The sequence below is a fragment of the Rhamphochromis longiceps genome, linkage group LG13 (genome assembly GCF_057381845.1).
Source record: "Rhamphochromis longiceps isolate RC_006_pf linkage group LG13, R_longiceps_female_GT1.1, whole genome shotgun sequence".
Taxonomy (NCBI): domain Eukaryota; kingdom Metazoa; phylum Chordata; class Actinopteri; order Cichliformes; family Cichlidae; genus Rhamphochromis; species Rhamphochromis longiceps.
Genome location: NC_140569.1, coordinates 1057459 through 1075540, shown reverse-complemented (window position 1 = coordinate 1075540; position 18082 = coordinate 1057459). Strand labels below are relative to the sequence as shown.

Genomic DNA, 18082 nt, shown 5'->3' with positions numbered 1-18082 from the left:
CGTCCTCCACACATGACTTTTCCACAGTTTGCATCAATGACAGGACGTTAAACTGAAAGTGTTTCCTGGAGAGTGCAGGCAGATGTTCACATTGACAGCTGACCAGGCTGTGATTGGAGCCCTAACTGAACTTGTGTTTTTGTGGTAGATTTTTTAAACCACGTGCTGCTTTCTAGAAAAACTCAGACGATGTGTCACAGTAACAAAGTGAGGTGATCATCTTTTGAGGATATGGAGGTCCTGCAGCCCAGTGTCTGTAGTTTTAGCATTGCTTCACTTTCATTGATATTTTCCATTGAGAGACTGCACTGACCCTCTGGCCTCACTGAGCTAACGCTGCTCTTCTGCTATCACGTGCATATTGCTCCAAATTGCATCAATATAGGACTCGACGTCGATCATCTCGGGACACTTTGTGTTACGTTACTATATTAGCGGAAGTACTGATGCATGAACATCATGTGCGCTGTTAACCAGAGTTTCTGACCCGGGAGGTGGGGTGGGGAGGTCCAGGCTCAAGAGCCACTGTCCTGCAGCTTCCTGGGTCAACACACCTGAATCACATGATGGGTTCATTACCTGGGGACACGCTGAGGAGGTCATTTAGCCATTTTAAGGAGCTGTGTTGGATCATCATCTGAAACCTGCAGGTCTCGAGGCCTGGAGCTCCCCATCCCGATTTAGACAGATCTGAATGTAGATGTTATCCTAGCCATCGTTACCATGGAAACATGAGACTTCCAGCCAGTTCTGAACTGGTCCCTTTTGAGCACCGGCCCATACTTCAGCTTCAGTCTGAGAAGCAGATGTTCGATATCATCACATAGCAGCAGAGGAGCATTTTCTTCTTCTAATCGTAGTCGCTGACTGTAAACGTACACGCAGCCAGTTCTATGTGAAGCTTGGCCTTCGTGTGAGTGAAGCTGCTGCAGCTGAACTGCTGTCCCTCTTAAATGGTTGCCTCTTGCATCTTGATCTGACGATAATGACCTTCCTGTTGCATGCACTGCTCCTGGGTGGAAGCATCTGCATTGGTTTGACACGTTTACTCGCATTTGGGAGCCAAATTCCTCGCTCGAAGTTTCTCCCACTACGTGAGTCACATTTCAGACTTTGCTCCCACTTGGAGCTTCTATAACTTCTGTTTTCAGTGTTAATAACGATTCATGTTGTTTGTAAGGATGGTTTAATCGTCCTCATAAATGTTGGTACCAAACTCCAGACAAAGGATGCTGCTGTCGATTCTGTGACATCAAGTCATTTTCATTTTGACAACATGCATTTCCAAAATCCTAACTGCCCCCAGGTTCCACTTTTAACCATATTTTATTATCTATAATTTGGCCTGACCTGCTGACACGAGCATTGTTAGGCCAAGGCTGTGAGTCTGTGCTTGGCCTCAGCTATGGGCAGCTTGCTGTCCTTCTCGGGCACAGCGAGGGAGTTGGCTGCTCGGCCTCCAGTGTCTTCCCCCGTGGAGGGTACTGCTCCTGGCTTCGCTCGTCTTGCAGCTGAGCATCTGAGTGTTGGTTTCAGTGATGGTCACAGTAGCTATTGTCTGTAATGCTGCATTTACTACTACACCTTCAGAGGAGCTTCTGACCTTGGTAATGAGCCACAGAGGGTTCCAGCGTAGCTGTCATCCTGTCAAGATAATTCCCCGTGTTTTAAATCTTAACATTAGCATGAGAACGGCGATGCTACAATCCTGCCTGTGATTTCAAACATTAGCTTTATTAGCCTGAGAGAAATGACAGCTCTGCATTATTAAAAATCATCATGGACACTTTGTCCTGATGAAACAGTGGAAGCTTTATACAGGTAAGCTTAACAGTGCATTTTTCGTTCTCATGTCAGTGTTTGTGTTGGGTGCATGATGAGAGTCAGAGTGGGACACGCTCGGTCACGGAGGCTCTGTGCAACACAATTTAGTTTATGCAGTGACAGGAACAGAAGAAAGGGAAGCGGAGCGACTGTGTCATTGAGAAAGAGAAACTCGGGTCAGTGGTTTGTAATTTCACTGCAGTTTCTTATCAAGTCAGAGCAGACGTGGCAGGTAGCTGCTGCTGATGGGCGTGCCTACAGTCCAGCTGTCAGACTGACAAAATTAACCATGTCTGATGAAGGCGGGGCTTGTTCCACTCGGAGCGATGTGCTGGAGCGTAGCGGTGACTCTCACAGCAGCATGATTTCCTCTTTGCTCTCTTGGACCTACTTGACTCCTGTGAGTCCTTACAGGTGTGTGCGTGCGTGCGTGTGCGTGCGTGTGCATGCGTGTGCGTGCGTGCACTAACTTTGCTTACAGCTGGGGCTTGAATCAGGAATAAGGTCCTATTCATGCATGTATGTATCCAGTGTATTTAATAACAGTGTGTAAAGGTTGCACAGTAGTGTTTGAGTACTTTGCAGCTATGGTGAGCTTGCAGTGATACCCATGAGGCATTTCTCCAGCAGCAGTCCCAGACAGTGGGCTGACCACGATGTCATTACAGCCTGTGCATACAGTCCCGGCGTGTTTTACACCGCGTTACTTTCCACAAGCATGGTTCATGGATTCCTCGGCTAAATGGAAAACATAAACAACAACCCCCCATTTCTCTTTTATTTTGGTTAATATGCCAGTACTCCTTTTTTTTTTCTTTCTGTGGGTTCGTTAGCCAAACTTCAGTAACAGCAGAGATCTTACAATAAAATGTTAACATTTCCTCAGTGTTATTTGAAGATTTGTGTTGGGTCTGTGTTTCCACGTCCCGCTGGTGTAGAGACTTATTGTCGTGAAGGAAAAACAAAGCAACAGCAGTCGATCGATTTACTTACACAAGGGAGGCCTCGTCGGTGTCTCAGGAACACACTTCGAATCCTACCACAAAATGACCCCGACTCCGGCCTCGCTCGCTGCCTTTTATTGGAAAACCCCGTTACAGTAAACGATAGTTTACACAAGTACCTCCCCTCGTAAAACCCCCTTTGGTTACAAAGACAAGGCAGTGTGTGTGTGTGTGTGTGTGTGTGTGTGTGTCATGGGGGTGCGTTTGTGTGACCTGATCACAACTGTTTCTAACAACATCCTGGTCATACGGGGTAATCTCCCCCACACCCAGTGTGTGGTTCAATCCCTGGTTCACCAAACACAGCACAGTGAAGCCATAAAAAGGGCAGGACGCTTACCAAACATCAAACAAACCTTCACATGGATGTGCTTGTGATAAAACACTACAGCCCCCCCCCCCCCAGAAGCTCGAGAGGCTGGGAGGGGGGAGACAAAGGAATGCCTTGATCACAGAGTTTGAAACAATGTAGCATAAACAACATTTAACCGTTTGCATACAAGGTGGTGCACCCCCCGAATACTCCGGTGACCATTAGGGTGGTCAAACAAGTCATTACTGGGATATTAATCAATATTGATGTAAGAGTATCCATGCAGCAGGGCTGTCTTTGTGTCACACAGCACCGCAGACAGAACGGCCCACAGTGTGTGGAGTAGGGCTGCCACGATTAGTCGACTAGTCACGATTACGTCGACTATTAAAATCGTCGACGACTGATTTAATAGTCGACGCGTCGTTTGAAGCTTTGTAAGATCACAAAAGACGCAGGAATCAGTAGCAGGATTTAAGAGTGTAATAACGGACTGAAACAGAAGATGGCAGCACTGCATGTACAAGGATGCCAGCTGCCGTTAAACCCCGAAGAAGAAGCAGCTGTGTCCCAGAATTCATAGCGCAGCCCAGCACAGTTTCCAACAATGGCGGCAGCTAGTTAGTTTTAACTTTACTCTTATTTTTCTTTCTGGGTCACAAAATAAACGTTTAACATATTTTCAGGCGAGAATGTAGCTGTGTAAACCTCAAATATCGGCTCAGTTTATCAGGACACCACATATTTGCAAAAGCGCTCCGACGTTTTCGGAGACGTCTGTTACCCACTAGCTTGATAGCTAGCCGGGGGCAAGGCTAACTAGAGCCGTGAGAACACCGGACTCCCGGCAAATCGTTTTCAAACCCACCGCCGTCTTTCGCTACTCAGGTTAAACATGATATATGAGTCACTTAGATAAATTAAAAATGTTATTGTTTGGCTTTTTTCAGTGTTTTATTTGTTCCTGAGTAAATCGGTTTGGCTGAAATTAAAGTTATAGTTTTTGCACAGCTGAATAAACATCAAGCAGACAGCTGATCATCAGAAGTGTGAGATGCTGGAGAATTTACTCCGGTGTCCTGTTATATTTTAGATAGCAAGGAGTTTATTAAACTTCACCGAAACAATCTGCAAATTTCATTAAAATTTAATAAACTATCATCTTGTCTTTATTTTTAGTTAGCACCTTAAAAGCTTAAAGCTGTAAGCTAATGATAGTTATATAAGAGCAGATGCTGCTGGTGCAATAAGCTGTACGTCCAATGGATGATGATCTGATTAGTCGACTAATCGCAAAAATAATCGGTGACTAGTCGACTATCAAAGTAATCGTTTGTGGCAGCCCTAGTGTGGAGGAAAAGAAGCAGCCAAATCAGATGGCGTTCAGGCCTGAAGAGCCAAGCTGAGGATGCGAGAGCTCCACCAGCATCCGTCACGCTTCCACCTCTACAGTCTTTATGAACAGGTCTGTTTTAAAAGGCAGGGGCTGACTAGTTCAATATTTCACAGTGGATGCTCTGTTTTGTAGCATAACTTCTTTGTCCATATTTCATGATTAACGTTTCCATGAGTTATGATTTACTGTTGAGTTGTTAGCTGACTCTAAAATCAATCCTGGCTTCATCAGCTCTAATAAATGATCTAAATGAGGGTCATTCATTACATGAAGCACCTTCAGCGCCTGCTGTGATTTGGCACAATATAAATAAAAGCAAACTGAATGAACTGAGCTTATGTAAACAACCAAGTATATGCACGGAGCCATGCAGCAGAACATCACGTATCAGGAGATGCTGGGACGACTTTCCCTGTTTTCTCTGCAGAGCTGGGTGTGCTGGGTGGCATCAGAGATGTTCATGCTACACAGGTGTTAAAGTCTTCTCAGTGGCTCTTTGTTTCCTCTTTCACCTGCAAATTTAATTGTTCAGCCGCTGACACACTGTGCTGAGTGCGGAGGAGAGTACTGCAGCTAAAGCATGCGAGCCTGCATCACCACAGTCGTGCAGAGCGAGTGTGATGAGATGATGTAATGAAGACTGGACTTTGGGATTTGCTGAGTAGCACAGCTGGGAGCAAAATGTGTGCTGGAGCTTTAGCCCAGGCATCATACAGCTCTCCCTGCAAACTGTCATATCACTAATGCATTAAGCAGTGAATAAATAACTTTATTAGAACTTTTATCGGCACTCATAGTGAAATGTGGTTTGAGGCTAACAGCTGCTTCTCCAAAGAGTCTGTCATTCTGCTGATGTGCAACCTGAGCCCGGCACATGGATCAGTTCTTCAGCTGCTGGCTCTGGGTTGGTCTGTCAGCTCTGTGCAGAGACACACGGCGGTTACAGCATCGGTGTGTTTGTTTTCATTCACCCAAAGCAGATTTAATCTGACGCTGTCACAGTTTTTAAAAAGCCTTCTAATACATAGAAACATGCAATGTTTACTGTTTTCACTTGTGGTTTCAGTTGAGGACAAAGGTCAGCTCACCGAGGTCGGAGCAGCTGTGCTCTTCAACGGTTTCTTTTCCTCTTTTTTTGTTTGCTTTGTTTGGTCGAGTGTGTCAGACAGAAACACTGGAACGGCCTGTAAACACGGTTAGAGTGGAAAAAAGAAGCTGGTTTCCCTCCCACCATGGTGGGTTTTATTTAAATGTTTTTTACTGAACACAGGCTGCTGCTGTTCTTTCTTTGAGTAAATGAATCGCTGCTGCATTTGCTTGCAGCTGAAGGAGGGGCCGTTAAAACAGTTATTTGGCTGCTTCTGTTAGCTTCAAGTAGGGCTGCTACAAACCATTATTTTGACAGTCAGCTAGTCACCGATTATTTTTGCGTTTAGTCGACTGATCAGATCAGGCGTCCAGCAGCATCTGCTCTAACTATCATGAGCTTACAGCTGGAAGTGTTTCAGGTGCTCACTAAAAATAAAGACAAGATGATAGTTTATTAAACTTGAATGAAATTTGCAGATTATCTCGGTGGAGTTGAATAAACTCAGCGTCTGTTCTTTCTATGTCAAATATAACAGGACACTGGAGTAATTCTGTTTCATCAGTTTTCCGTTTGTGTGAAACTGTAACTTTAATCTCAGCCAAACCGATTTACTCAGGAACAAATCAAACCCTGAAAAAAGCCAAACAATACGATTTTTAAGTTATCTAAGTGACTCATTTATCATGTTTAACCTGAGTAGCAAAAAGACCGCAGCGATCTGAAAATGATGCGTCGGGAGTGCGCTGTTCTCGCCGGCTCGAGTGAGCCTCGAGCTCCCGGTCAGCTGTCGAGCTGGTGGGTAACAGACGTCTCCGAAAACGTCGGAGCGCTTTTAATAATAATAATAATAATAATAATAATAATAGATTGGATTTATATAGCACTTTTCAAGGCACCCAAAGCGCTTTACAATACCACTATTCATTCACTCTCACATTCACACACTGGTGGAGGCAGCTACAGTTGTAGCCACAGCTGCCCTGGGGCAGACTGACAGAAGCCAGGCTGCCATATCGCGCCATCGGCCCCTCAGTAGGCGGTAAGTTAAGGTGTCTTGCCCAAGGACACAACGACCAGGACGGCCAGGGATCGAAGCGGCGCCCTTCCGGTTACAGATGCGCTTCCCAACCCCCTGAGCCACGATCACCCTTTTGCAAATATGCGATGTCTTGATAAACAGCAGATATTTGAAGTTTACTCGGCTACATTCACGCCTGAAAATATCTTAAAGGTTTATTTTGTGACCCAGAGAGTAATAAAAGTTACATTAAAACTAAGTAACTGCCACCATTGTTGGAAACTGCAGTTGTCTGGGCCGCGCTATGAATTCTGGGATATGGTGGGTCACGAAGGATACGCCCAACCCATCCTTCAAATCTGGGGAAATGAAGGATGCATTTTTGTTGGCTACATTTGGAGGAGTGTACAAATCTGGACAGCCTTCATCGCTGTAATGTAATCGGCCTACAAATGCAGCCTCAGAATTTGGACACAGATGTCACTACCCGATCCGTACATGTGCAGGTCGTCTTCTTCTGTTCGTTTAATGGCAGTTTACTCCCCAGTGTACGAGGATACCGCCACCTGCTGACCGAGCGAACGAGCCCGTAAACTGAACTTGCGTCATTACAAATCCTGCTTGTGTATCCGTGTTCAGTTTGATGTGGTGATAGTCGAGCGTGTTTATGGTTGTCTGTGTGGAGAGGATTGGTTGGAATAGTGACGATGACGTCCGCTGTCACTGGCAGTTGTCAGTAAACACTTAACCTGGCGTGAATTTGTTTGTATACGGACGTATCCGTTGTTTAAATGTCGAAAAGGAGGCAGAGCTGTCGAGAAATGCTAGGAGCTAACTGGGCGCTAACTGTCGCAATGTTGGCAGAGAGGAAGTGACGAAAGATTTTCGCAGGCGTGGTTTCGCGGTGCGTTTCTCAGCATGTTTGGAGATTTGGGAAGTGAAATGTTTAGACATCTCTGTGAGGACTATGCTACTGCACTGGTGCGACCATCAGGGACTTATGGGGACAAAGTGCCCGTACCCACGAGTTTGAAGACGTTTAGTGTCAGGGTTACAGTCAGGTTAGGGTTAGGCGTTCATTTCAATGTTTAGGGAAAGCATTATGTAGATGTCCCACTAACATATGAAAACGTGTGTGGAATTAAAAGGAATTCTAATTGAACATCTAAACCTGTGACCTTAACACAGGATGGTAAAGATCACAGCCTGTGGGCCTCAGGTTAACGAACACTCGTCTCACTTTTCCGTTTGCTGATCTGACTCTGCAGAACTGTAGCAAAGTAGCTGCGTGGTAACATAACGTTGGTCTGTGTTTTCAGAGCTTCAGCCATGAATAAAATGCTTCCAGATGTATTTACAGTCACTGTGATGTGGGCGTGCCTCAGACAGGCTGTCTGTCCGGGGTGGGAATAAAAAGTAAAGGTACATGTTGGAAACGAAGCCAAACGTTCCTGCGGTGTTATAACCTTACTTCCAATGAAATGACTCTCATATCCTCTGTACATGACCTGCAGGTAACCAGTGGACCATTTAGGAGTGTTAAAGCTGCATGTTTCCCTGGGGCTGGAGGGAAACAGTCATGGCCAATCTGGGACTTGCATTTGTTGGGTGGATGTAAATTCTTTGCTCTTTGCTTTGTCTGTCATGTTTGGTAGTTGTGCACGCTGTTTTAGGTATGTAGCATCATTTATATGCATGTCAGCTTTATTTTGAAACTTCTGTTGCTGCCTTTCCCATCTGGTGTTTCTGTACAAGCGAGCTATGGGGTCTGGTAGTTACTGCTGATGTCCTGCTGTTGCTGGACTAACTGTAAATCTGTAGTCTTTGACTGCATCTGGTAGGGCTGTGCGACATGACCAAAATCTCCCGATATAAGACGTTTATCTTCCCATTAACGATATGAATCACAAAACGGTGCATTTTCTGTAAAGCCTGTGACTCTCGAGCGACTCGACCTGTGTGAAGTGTTTTCAGCTGGCCGTCGAGTGTTTTCACCGATGCATGAAACAATATTTTTGTCTCAACAACATTAACATGAATGCAACACATGGGAAAAAATTGCCACCATAAAATATTGATGTTTTGTTTTTAGATTAGATTACGTAGGCTCCACGGAGTCTGCCTCGTCCTTCTGGATGTTCATCCTCTACCTCTGTAGGAAGCGTGAACAAATCTGGGGTTGTAGTCGGGAATCAGATGTCTTAGCTGGTTTCTTTCCAGGTGAAGGACAGCTCCCCTCGGTGTAGTTCTTGTGTCAAAACCTGCTGTTGTCTCACTCGATAAGCTTGTTATAAAACAGGCTCCCTCAAGCTTAAAGTGATCAATGACTTTTAACAGCATCCACTCAAAATGAACTTGTACTCGTCAGTGAGCATATGTCATCAATGCTGAGCTGATGACCCAAGCATGAGACTGAACACTGTGCTTGCTGCCTCTGAAGCAGTACAGTCCTTTCAGCGCCTCTCTCTGTCCGTCGCTAGCAAAGTTGACCCAGACAGTAAAGCTAGTTTTCGGCTACGAGCCCGACAGGAACCCGGCGTGTTAGCCAGAGGTCCCTTTAGCACGGCTCGGAGCCCGGACCAGGCCGAGGTCTGAGCACAAACATGCTGAGGCTGTGTTAGTTCAGTGACACAAACACAGTGATAGCAGCAGTGCTGCCACGTGTCTGCACAGACTGATGTGTTTGTGTTCGTTCAATGAAGGGCTTCAGTTAAGATTGAGAGAATCTGCATTCACGTTTGCAGTCTCATCAGACAATATTTAAAATAAAGAAAAACACTTCATTTTTGGAAATATTTGTGGATGTTTCTTTTGTGCTACTTGGATACTTAAGCCGCCCTCCAATGAGGGCCAAGTAAGTTGAGACTGAGTCTGTTTGCTCCATCTTTTCTTTGGTGCGTTTCAGCGGACACACCAATGTGGCGTTGCTATATTTGCTCTTGAGTTACTTTGTTTCTAATATGATCGTATGTAGAACCTGCGGCAGATATTTAATAGTGCATTTAAAATAAGACTCGTAGGAACACTTCTCATAACTGCAAACTCCTTTTATCCCTACGCTGCAACCTTTTACACCATTCAAGTTGTTGTGGTATGCATTTAGCTAGTGTAGTGGTTGCACTGCTCTGGAGGTGCACGTGTTACGCTGTAGGGTTGAAATAAGTCTGCAGTTACAGTGTGGACGTAGATTTCCTGCAGAAATATCCTGCTGTATAGCCGTACTGATATGGACTGGGTAATGTGTAAGGAAGGCAAGGATGGATCTATCAAACTACAGAGGGCTCAATTCAAAGACAGCACAATAATCAGGTCAGTTCATGTTGCTGACATTTCATTGCAACAGCTCACATGACAGGCGAGTGTGGGTGCAAGTCGGCGAACCCAAAACCTTCATACTCTCGCCACATGAGGCTGGGCGTTGTCGAGCACCAGAGGAAAGGGAGAGGCCAAAATAGGTGCTGATATTTACAACCAGATGTCATTATCATTACTCGTGTTGTGTTTCTACATTTTGTTACACTTTGAAAACACAGTATCGTACAAAAATCCCTGATACATATTTATGTGTAAGCTACAGCAGGCCTACCCACCGATTGTCCACGTTGGAGTACGAGTCGAGGACAGGAAGCCTGCGGTGGTGCACATGCTGAACATCTGCTCCATTTGTCTTTGCACAGCCCCTCCCAGATGTGAACAGACTTCTAACAAGTATTACCGAGCAGCTTAGACCAACGCTGTATCATAACCGGTAGAGGTGGGAATCACCAAACATCCCACGATACGATATTATCACAATACTTAACTCACGATACGATATTATTGCAATTTTTTTAAATACTTTGCGATATTCAGATTCTGTACATAAAGGTAAACTTTATCAATATTTATTTATCTAATAACAAAGTCTCACACTCAGTCTTTCTCTCATTTCAGTTTTATTGTTGACAAACTGAACGGTTTGTATTACAGTCTAGTCCAACTTAACTGAAACCATCTGGTACAATTACAGCTATTCTGAACTATGCAATATGAAAACTATGCAGCCCATTCAGCAACTGAAGAATTGGAAAGTAAATTAAAACAAAATATAATTTTACATTAAATAAAAAAAGTTTTAAACTTAATTAAAATAAAACATGTCTTAAATTAAAATCAGTAAACTGTCATGTTTATTGCTGCCATAAAAAACAGTTAAACACATTTGGACAGCGTCAGGATTCTTGCTCAGAAAAAGGATCAACATGCTCTGAAGTCAGAGCAAAACCTTTTTTGTAACAAAATATCGATTTCTGCTGTCCCTGCATCGATACATTATTAGCAAACAAAATATCACGATACTACACAGTATCGATTTTTTCCCCCCACCCCTAATAACTGGTGTCACACTAAAATCTCGTTGTGGTCTTTCCTGTCATAACAATGTGAACGACCAGATTGAGCATTCTCTGTTCACTGAGTGGTAGCTGAAACATGCTTGGCACTACTTTAAGGTAACCCATTAAAGTTCGCGTTTAAGGAGGAGGGGAGTGTGTGTCCCCTGTCAGGAGGCAGCTAACTGAACGTATGCTGTTTTTGTTCCAGGTACAAGCCCTTCTTTCCTTTCCAAGTGCAGCCTCTGCACGGTTCAGCCTGTGATTTGGATCTGTCAGTGCACGACAGCCGGCTGGTAGAAGGACGGCTCAAAGTCAGCCTCATTGAGTGCAGCAGGTGAGACACTTCATCTCTGTTTGTAGGTTGTCACACAGCAACTTTGATCTATAGTTGTATAACTGGGTCCCTGTACAAAAGTACATTAAAATACTAAGACGTGAAATGAATCACAACAGAACTTAAATACATGTTGGTAACTTTTCAACGTGGCCATTCTTGTCATGTTAGTAACACCGGCGTGCATTAAAATCTTTAGCTGATTTTATGATTTTGATTATTAAAAAGGGGAGCAGGGTGGAGCCCGAGTTTGAGTCCACCACCAGGCCGGGGTGTTCTCCCAGACGTCTCCGAAAACGTCGGAGCGCTTTTGAAAATATGTGGTGTCCTGATAAACTGAGCAGATATTTGAGGTTTCCACAGCTACATTCTCCCTGAAAATATGTTAAACGCTTATTTTGTGACCCAGAAAGAATAATAAGAGTAATATTAAAACTAACCAGCTGCCGCCATTGTTGGAAACTGAGCTGGGCCGCGCTATGAATTCTGGGACACAGCTTCTTCTTCTTCGGGGTTTAACGGCAGCTGGCATCCTTGTACATGCAGTGCTGCCATCTTCTGTTTCAGTCCGTTATTACACTCTTAAATCCTGCTACTTATTCCTGCGTCTTTTGTGATCTTACAAAGCTTCAAACGATTACATCGACTATTAAATCAGTCGTTGACGATTTTGATAGTCGACGTAATCGTGACTAGTCGACCAATCGTGGCAGCCCTACAGTCTGGCGACCTATCCACAGCGTGACCCCATGTAAGTGGGAGAGAAGAGTTTTTTTCCAGATGACCCTACTTGCTAAGGTCACGTAGTCAAAGAGCTACATAATGTTATGCTATCGAAATAAAAACGATAGATTTAATGCTATGTTGGCCCACACCCTGCCCACTGGGAATGTGTTATGCCAAAGGGAAGCACTACACCCGCTTGTTATGGTGTCACATTTTGCCTGTGTGTACTTTAGCTTGTACATTAGTCCATGATGTTGGACAGAGGAGTCTCCTTTCAGAGACAAACACGCCCTCCTCTGTCCAAGGTTGGCACGTGTATATTGGAGCTGTTGGCCTCGGCTGGCTCTGACTGACAGCTCTGTCCTTTGTTAGCTCGTGTCGTCGATGTATGTGTGTTTCTTTCATGCTTTGTGTTTCACAGGCCACCAAATGACTGGATCTTATTACTAAATCACATTTTAAATATGTAGTGTCTCTCCCTTTCTGTACTACAAAGTGCATCTGACTGAATATCATGTGGTTAATAAGCTGTCCAGTGGAGCTAAGCATCCACTGGTTTACCATTCGTGCGTCTGTTAAGTCCAGACTGGGTCTGCAGAGGGTCTTGGGGACTTGGTTTACTGGAGCATAAGATGTGATTTTTTCTGCATGCTGTGAAGCAGTCATGTGTTTGTCTTTCTCTGCTCCAACTGTTTTATTTTGTTACAGACTTTAAAGAGACAAAGATTTGTATAAACGTGGGATGTAACAGTTGCTTTACAGCCACAGAGTGATACTCCTCTGGGGTAGAGCAGGTACTGATGCAAAGGCTGGTGGTTCCACCCCCCAGTCTGCCTGCCAAACATTGCTGGGCAACATGTTAACCCCAGGTTGCTCTTAGTTAGGGAGTACTTAACAGCATAGAAGACAGTGACTGTGGCATGTTGCATAGAGCGCTTTGTGGGAGCGCTCCATGAGAGTGAGTCCATTTCCCATTCCCTCTGTCCTTTTCACAAAGAGGCTTACTGGCAAAGTGGGAGGAGCTGCTTGTACAGTAGGAATGTTTACAGTTTACAGTCGGTGGTGAGAAGTCAGATGATGATGATGATGACCTGTGTGTTTGCTGGTTTTGCTAAAACACACGAGTGATTGGCTCTCAAACATAAAACCACGAAACAACCATGTTCCCACTGACATGCAGGTCTGAACCTGCAAAGAAACCACTGCTTTTTTAAATGTGTCTGATCTAAACCAGTCGAGTCACTGGCGTCCCAGAAGCCCCTGCAGCGGGGCCGGTCTGGCCCATTGGATGGCTTTGCATTGTGTTTGGCACCAGAAACCATTTAGATTCAACTTTGATTAAGATGTCAGCTTCTTCACAGGACTGCACGGCACTGATCCAGAACAGGTCCCTGTGCTGATGATAACATGCGTATGTTGCAGTAAATGTTCTCAGATGCTTCACGACTGAGTGTTTGGCTGTGACAGTAAGGCACATCACATGAGCCTTCACGTCGTCCTGCAGCTCACCTGTGCTGACCACACACTCTGACCCACAGGCAGTCCAATGGAGTGCTGGCTCAGGCGACACAGAGGATGTGTAAACGCTACACTCAGACATGTCGTGTTGTGTAGTTCCTTTACATATTTGGGCCAAACTCTGTCTTGTCCAGTATGGTGAGCTACAAACACTCAGGCCAATGGATAGATCTGACTTCACTGCTATCTCTGAATGTGTTTTTGTTGGGGCTCTTCAGACTGTTCATCCTGGGCTCCTATGACAGAGAAACCTACGTCCATTGCACCCTGGAGCTGAGCAGCCACCAGTGGAAGGAGAAGGCTCGCAGTTCCATCAAAAAGGTAAAGGAAGCTCGTTTCATAACTTTATTCTCCATGTCTGTCAGACATCGATGTTGTAATACAGGACGGTGGTATCAGCAATATATACAGTGGTCAAAGTAAGGACTGAACACAGGAGCAACTTTCTAAATATGCTGTTGATATAAAATTGTCACAGTAACAACCCACCCAGTCCACACATGAAACCACAGACGTGTAATACTGAGAAACGGCGCGGCGTCCTGTGCCTCCTCTTCACATCCCCACTTCTGATTGGTCCTGGTTATTCCCAATGACAGGACAGGTCGAGGTCATTTCTAACGCACAAAGTTACTCTGGATGGAATTTGGCCGTCTCTGGTGTCTTTCCATCAACGTTTTAGAAAATTCAGCAGTGCCTCATCCGAGCCAGGAGAGGGCGCTGCTGCACAGCTCTACATGAGCACAGAGAGCAGGCTGTATCGAGGGCGTTTTGATGAACTGTGTTGCTGTGTTGGGCCCTTCAAAGATGAGACCCAGGTTTTTGCTCACATAAGTAGTTATATTTGCATTGGTACCAATCCAGTGTGATTGCTGAGGCCGTCAGCTGAGTTTCAGAAGGACACTTTTCAATTAGACTGATGGGTAATGCACAGATTATTTAGCAGGTGCTGCTTATTGGACACCTTGTCATAGTGACAGTAATGCAGGCTCATTTTGATTCTGGCTGATGAGATTGTCCCATTGTTGACATTTTACACGGCAAAGAAAATGTTCATGTCCCCGCGGCAAACCTTTTCTAATTGCTGCAATTTAGAGATATTACAGTTATCACATCCGGCTTGTTTGACTAATGAGCATTTTTAGAGGGAAATGTCAGACTTAATTTGTGGCTCTGGCTCCAGCCTGGTGCCCGTATACTTGCCACACACTCCTGGATGACATTTGCGATGCCTCAAAAGATGATTTCTATTGTGGTGAACAGTAATTGGCCTGTACTGTTTTCTCATGTGGTGTTTAATGACTTTGGGAGAGTTGCATTGTCGTCCAGCAGGGGGCATTAAAATCTCAGCACCAAGCGTTTCTTTTATTCAGCGTTTACACGACACGATCAGAGCATCAGGTTTGTGCCGCTGAAGTTCAGCTTTTTTATTTGTCTCTCTGTGAAATCTCACATGACGTGTGTGTTCATGGTTATAAGCAGCAGTAAAAAGACTTTTACTCACCAAAGCTGGACTTAGATGGTCTGCATGGACTACACAGTGTGCCATTATTATAAGCTCGTCAGCGCCACAAACACAGTCGACAGGTTGAATGTGTACGCTCGGATACGTGAAGACGAGGCCTAGCAAACAGAAATGTGCTCCGCCTGTATCAGTGTCTGAATATCAGGGATTCAAAGACTTCACAAAGGAATGAAAACGGCTGTAAAGCTGCTCTGTAGAGGACAGTTAGATGCTGTGTTTTCCTGCTGCTGCCTTTAGAGGACGCCACAGCAGATCATCTGCTTCCGCCTCACACTAGCGCAGCATCCTGTCACACGTGTGCCTTCACTGTAGCCATGAGTGTTCTGGGGTCTCCATCTATTGCTCATGCCTGGCAGCTCCATCCAACACTCTTTGTCCAGTGTTTGTTTGCTGTCCCTCCATGAACGTGTGTTTATGGCTGCAGGAGGCTGAACTTTGTCCTGCACTCGTTTCTAATCTGCTCCTTCCTGCTCGCACCAAATCAAAGCCTTCCCGTCTTCAACTGTGCCGCCTCCAGCTCTGCCTCTCCCTACCATACATCATAGCAGGTCTCCATCTTGTAAACTGCACATTCACTCTGCTATCCTTCTGTCACAGCTAGACCCCGTGCCCGTCGAGGCCGCGCCCGTCGAGGCCGCGCCCGTCGAGGCCGCGCCCGTCGAGGCCGCGCCCGTCGAGGCCGCGCCCGTCGAGGCCGCGCCCGTCGAGGCCGCGCCCGTCGAGGCCGTGGTCTACGCTACCTGCACTCACTCCTTCACCTCTCTTGTTTTCTGCTTCAGGTGTTTGACTCGAGATATTTAAACTTCACTGGCTGTAGTTCACGTGCGTTCTGTTTCATACCTACATTCATCTTTTCTCCACACCGTGCCTCCTCTCCTGGCTCTCCTCCACCCGCTCTCTAAGCTCACTGCAGATCACGGTGTCGTCTGCAAACATCGTAGTCCACAGAGACTCCCGCGTGGCGCGCTCTGTCAGCCTGTCAATCACCATTGCAAACATAAGGGGCTCTGAGCAGACCCCTGTTGTAATGCCACCCCCCCTCGAACCCATCTGCCACTCGTACCACACACCTCACTGTCGCTGCTCTCATGTTGTCAGTGCCTCTGTCTCCCTACCATATGCCTGTCCTGCAGTAGCTTCAAACACCTCTGCTGTCCTTCGTCCTTATAACGGCCCTCACTTTACTAACGCTCTGCGTATTCTCCACATTCAGACTGGTTGAGATGGGTTCCAGTCCCACCGTGACCCGACCTGAATAAGGCTAACCGTGGATGGATGGATGAGGGAACACTGTAATTGTCATCATACAATTGTTGTTTATAACGTTTAGAGCAATTTCACAGAAAGGTGGCACAAAGTGAAGGCGCTGTGTGACTCCAGCCTTGCTCAGTGGAAAGTGTAGATGCATGAACACACTCGACGAGCATCGCCACGAGCACAGGCCTCTCCAAGTGGACCCACTTCAAAGCGCTCGTGTCCCTTTTTTGTTAATGAACACATACAAATGCAGATTCACGGTGGCATTTGAGCCTAATTTATCAGACGTCTCCAGTCTGCATGTCCCCAGCAGGACTCTGTAGTAAGGATTAAAGGCTATACCATCTGGAAAAGGTCAAACCGCCATCTTTCTCTCCCTTTCCCTCTGTTGATTGCCAGATATGGCCGTTGCCTGTCCTGTGTTAATAGCATTTTGCCCAGTGTGAGCTGCTGCGATTCACCGCACTGTGTGTCTGCCGTCACGTAGGGGGCCTTCTCTATTCAGGCAGATCCCTGACAGTCTGTGTGACATGCTTATGTGATGCCATATCTGTTTCCTCGTCCATACAAACAATAGAAAGTGTCCATACGTGAACGAGACGTGCTGCGTTTTAATTAGAGCTCTATTTGTTCCGTCTCCTTTTCAGTTGCAGAATACGGTTTATTCACCGTTACGATAAACTGGTGCTGATAGCTTTGACATTTGGCTCGGTGCTTCTTAGTGTTTGCTTAATGATTCGTGTTACCCAGCTCTCTGTCCACACCTGAGCGTGTCTGACATGAGTATTTAGTACAAACTGAGACTTGCTGTGCAGACGTGGTGCTGCTGGGGGTGTTGTTCTGTTTATAACCTGCTGCCACTGACGGTTAGCTTCATGCCATAAGCTGCAGACGGCTATTTTTATATTTGCTGTAAGTGAATTGGATTTAATAGGACGCCAGGATTCACAGGTTTCTCAGCATGAACACATTCCTCATAAAATGGGTTTGAAATGTCTTCAGATCCCCTCGCAGCAGACGGGCTGGTTGGCGGTCTAACTGCTACGTTGTCTTTATCGTGAAATGTCGCGTTTTACAAACTGCCACTTATTGGTTATTCATCACTTAAACTAACAGCAGGGAGTGATGGCATAGAGCTTATTACAGGTAATAACTGTATAGTGTAGTATCACAAACGCACACATGTGCATGCGAAGCGTGTTCGTGCTAAAGGTGAAGGGGGATGGCAGTAGGCGGCTTCGTGTCTGTTGGGCGTGTTTGTACATCTGGCCTGCTCACCGGCCTCAGCTGATGCTTGCTGACAGCTTGACCAAAGAGACATGCGATGTGTGTATGAGCACACGTCAGGTGATCTACACGGTCGGCGGCTTTGTTGTGTGTGTGATGTTGTCTATGGCCGAGCTTCCTAAGTCTGAAGCAGAAACAGAAGTGAGTGCTGGCCAATGAGCCGCACGTGTGCAGGCAGCCCTGATCCAGTGATTGCTCTGTAAACGAAGCGGCGAACACGATCGAGTCACGCTTCATGTAAGAACTGTAGACACGGACCTTTATTGACCGCGTGGCTCATTATAAATGGACTGATTCTTAAATAGTGCTTTAATACAGCGTGCCTCATTCAGCCTTACATACATGAGCACTGCATAGTAGTATTAAGAAGAGGTTCGTGTGTGGATGATTAAAAACTCCATGTTTTAGCAACAGCTT

At 45.6% G+C, this 18082-nt stretch overlaps 1 protein-coding gene across 1 annotated transcript in view; it reads left to right on the top strand.

Moving 5' to 3' along the window:
- Positions 1–18082, top strand: part of pdzd8 (PDZ domain containing 8) — a 41095-nt gene that overhangs the window by 3548 nt on the left and 19465 nt on the right. Inside the window, exons 2-3 of the mRNA XM_085427299.1 lie at positions 11227–11352; positions 13815–13917. Coding sequence (XP_085283425.1) covers positions 11227–11352; positions 13815–13917 — 229 coding nt within the window. The remainder of the gene's footprint in view (positions 1–11226; positions 11353–13814; positions 13918–18082) is intronic.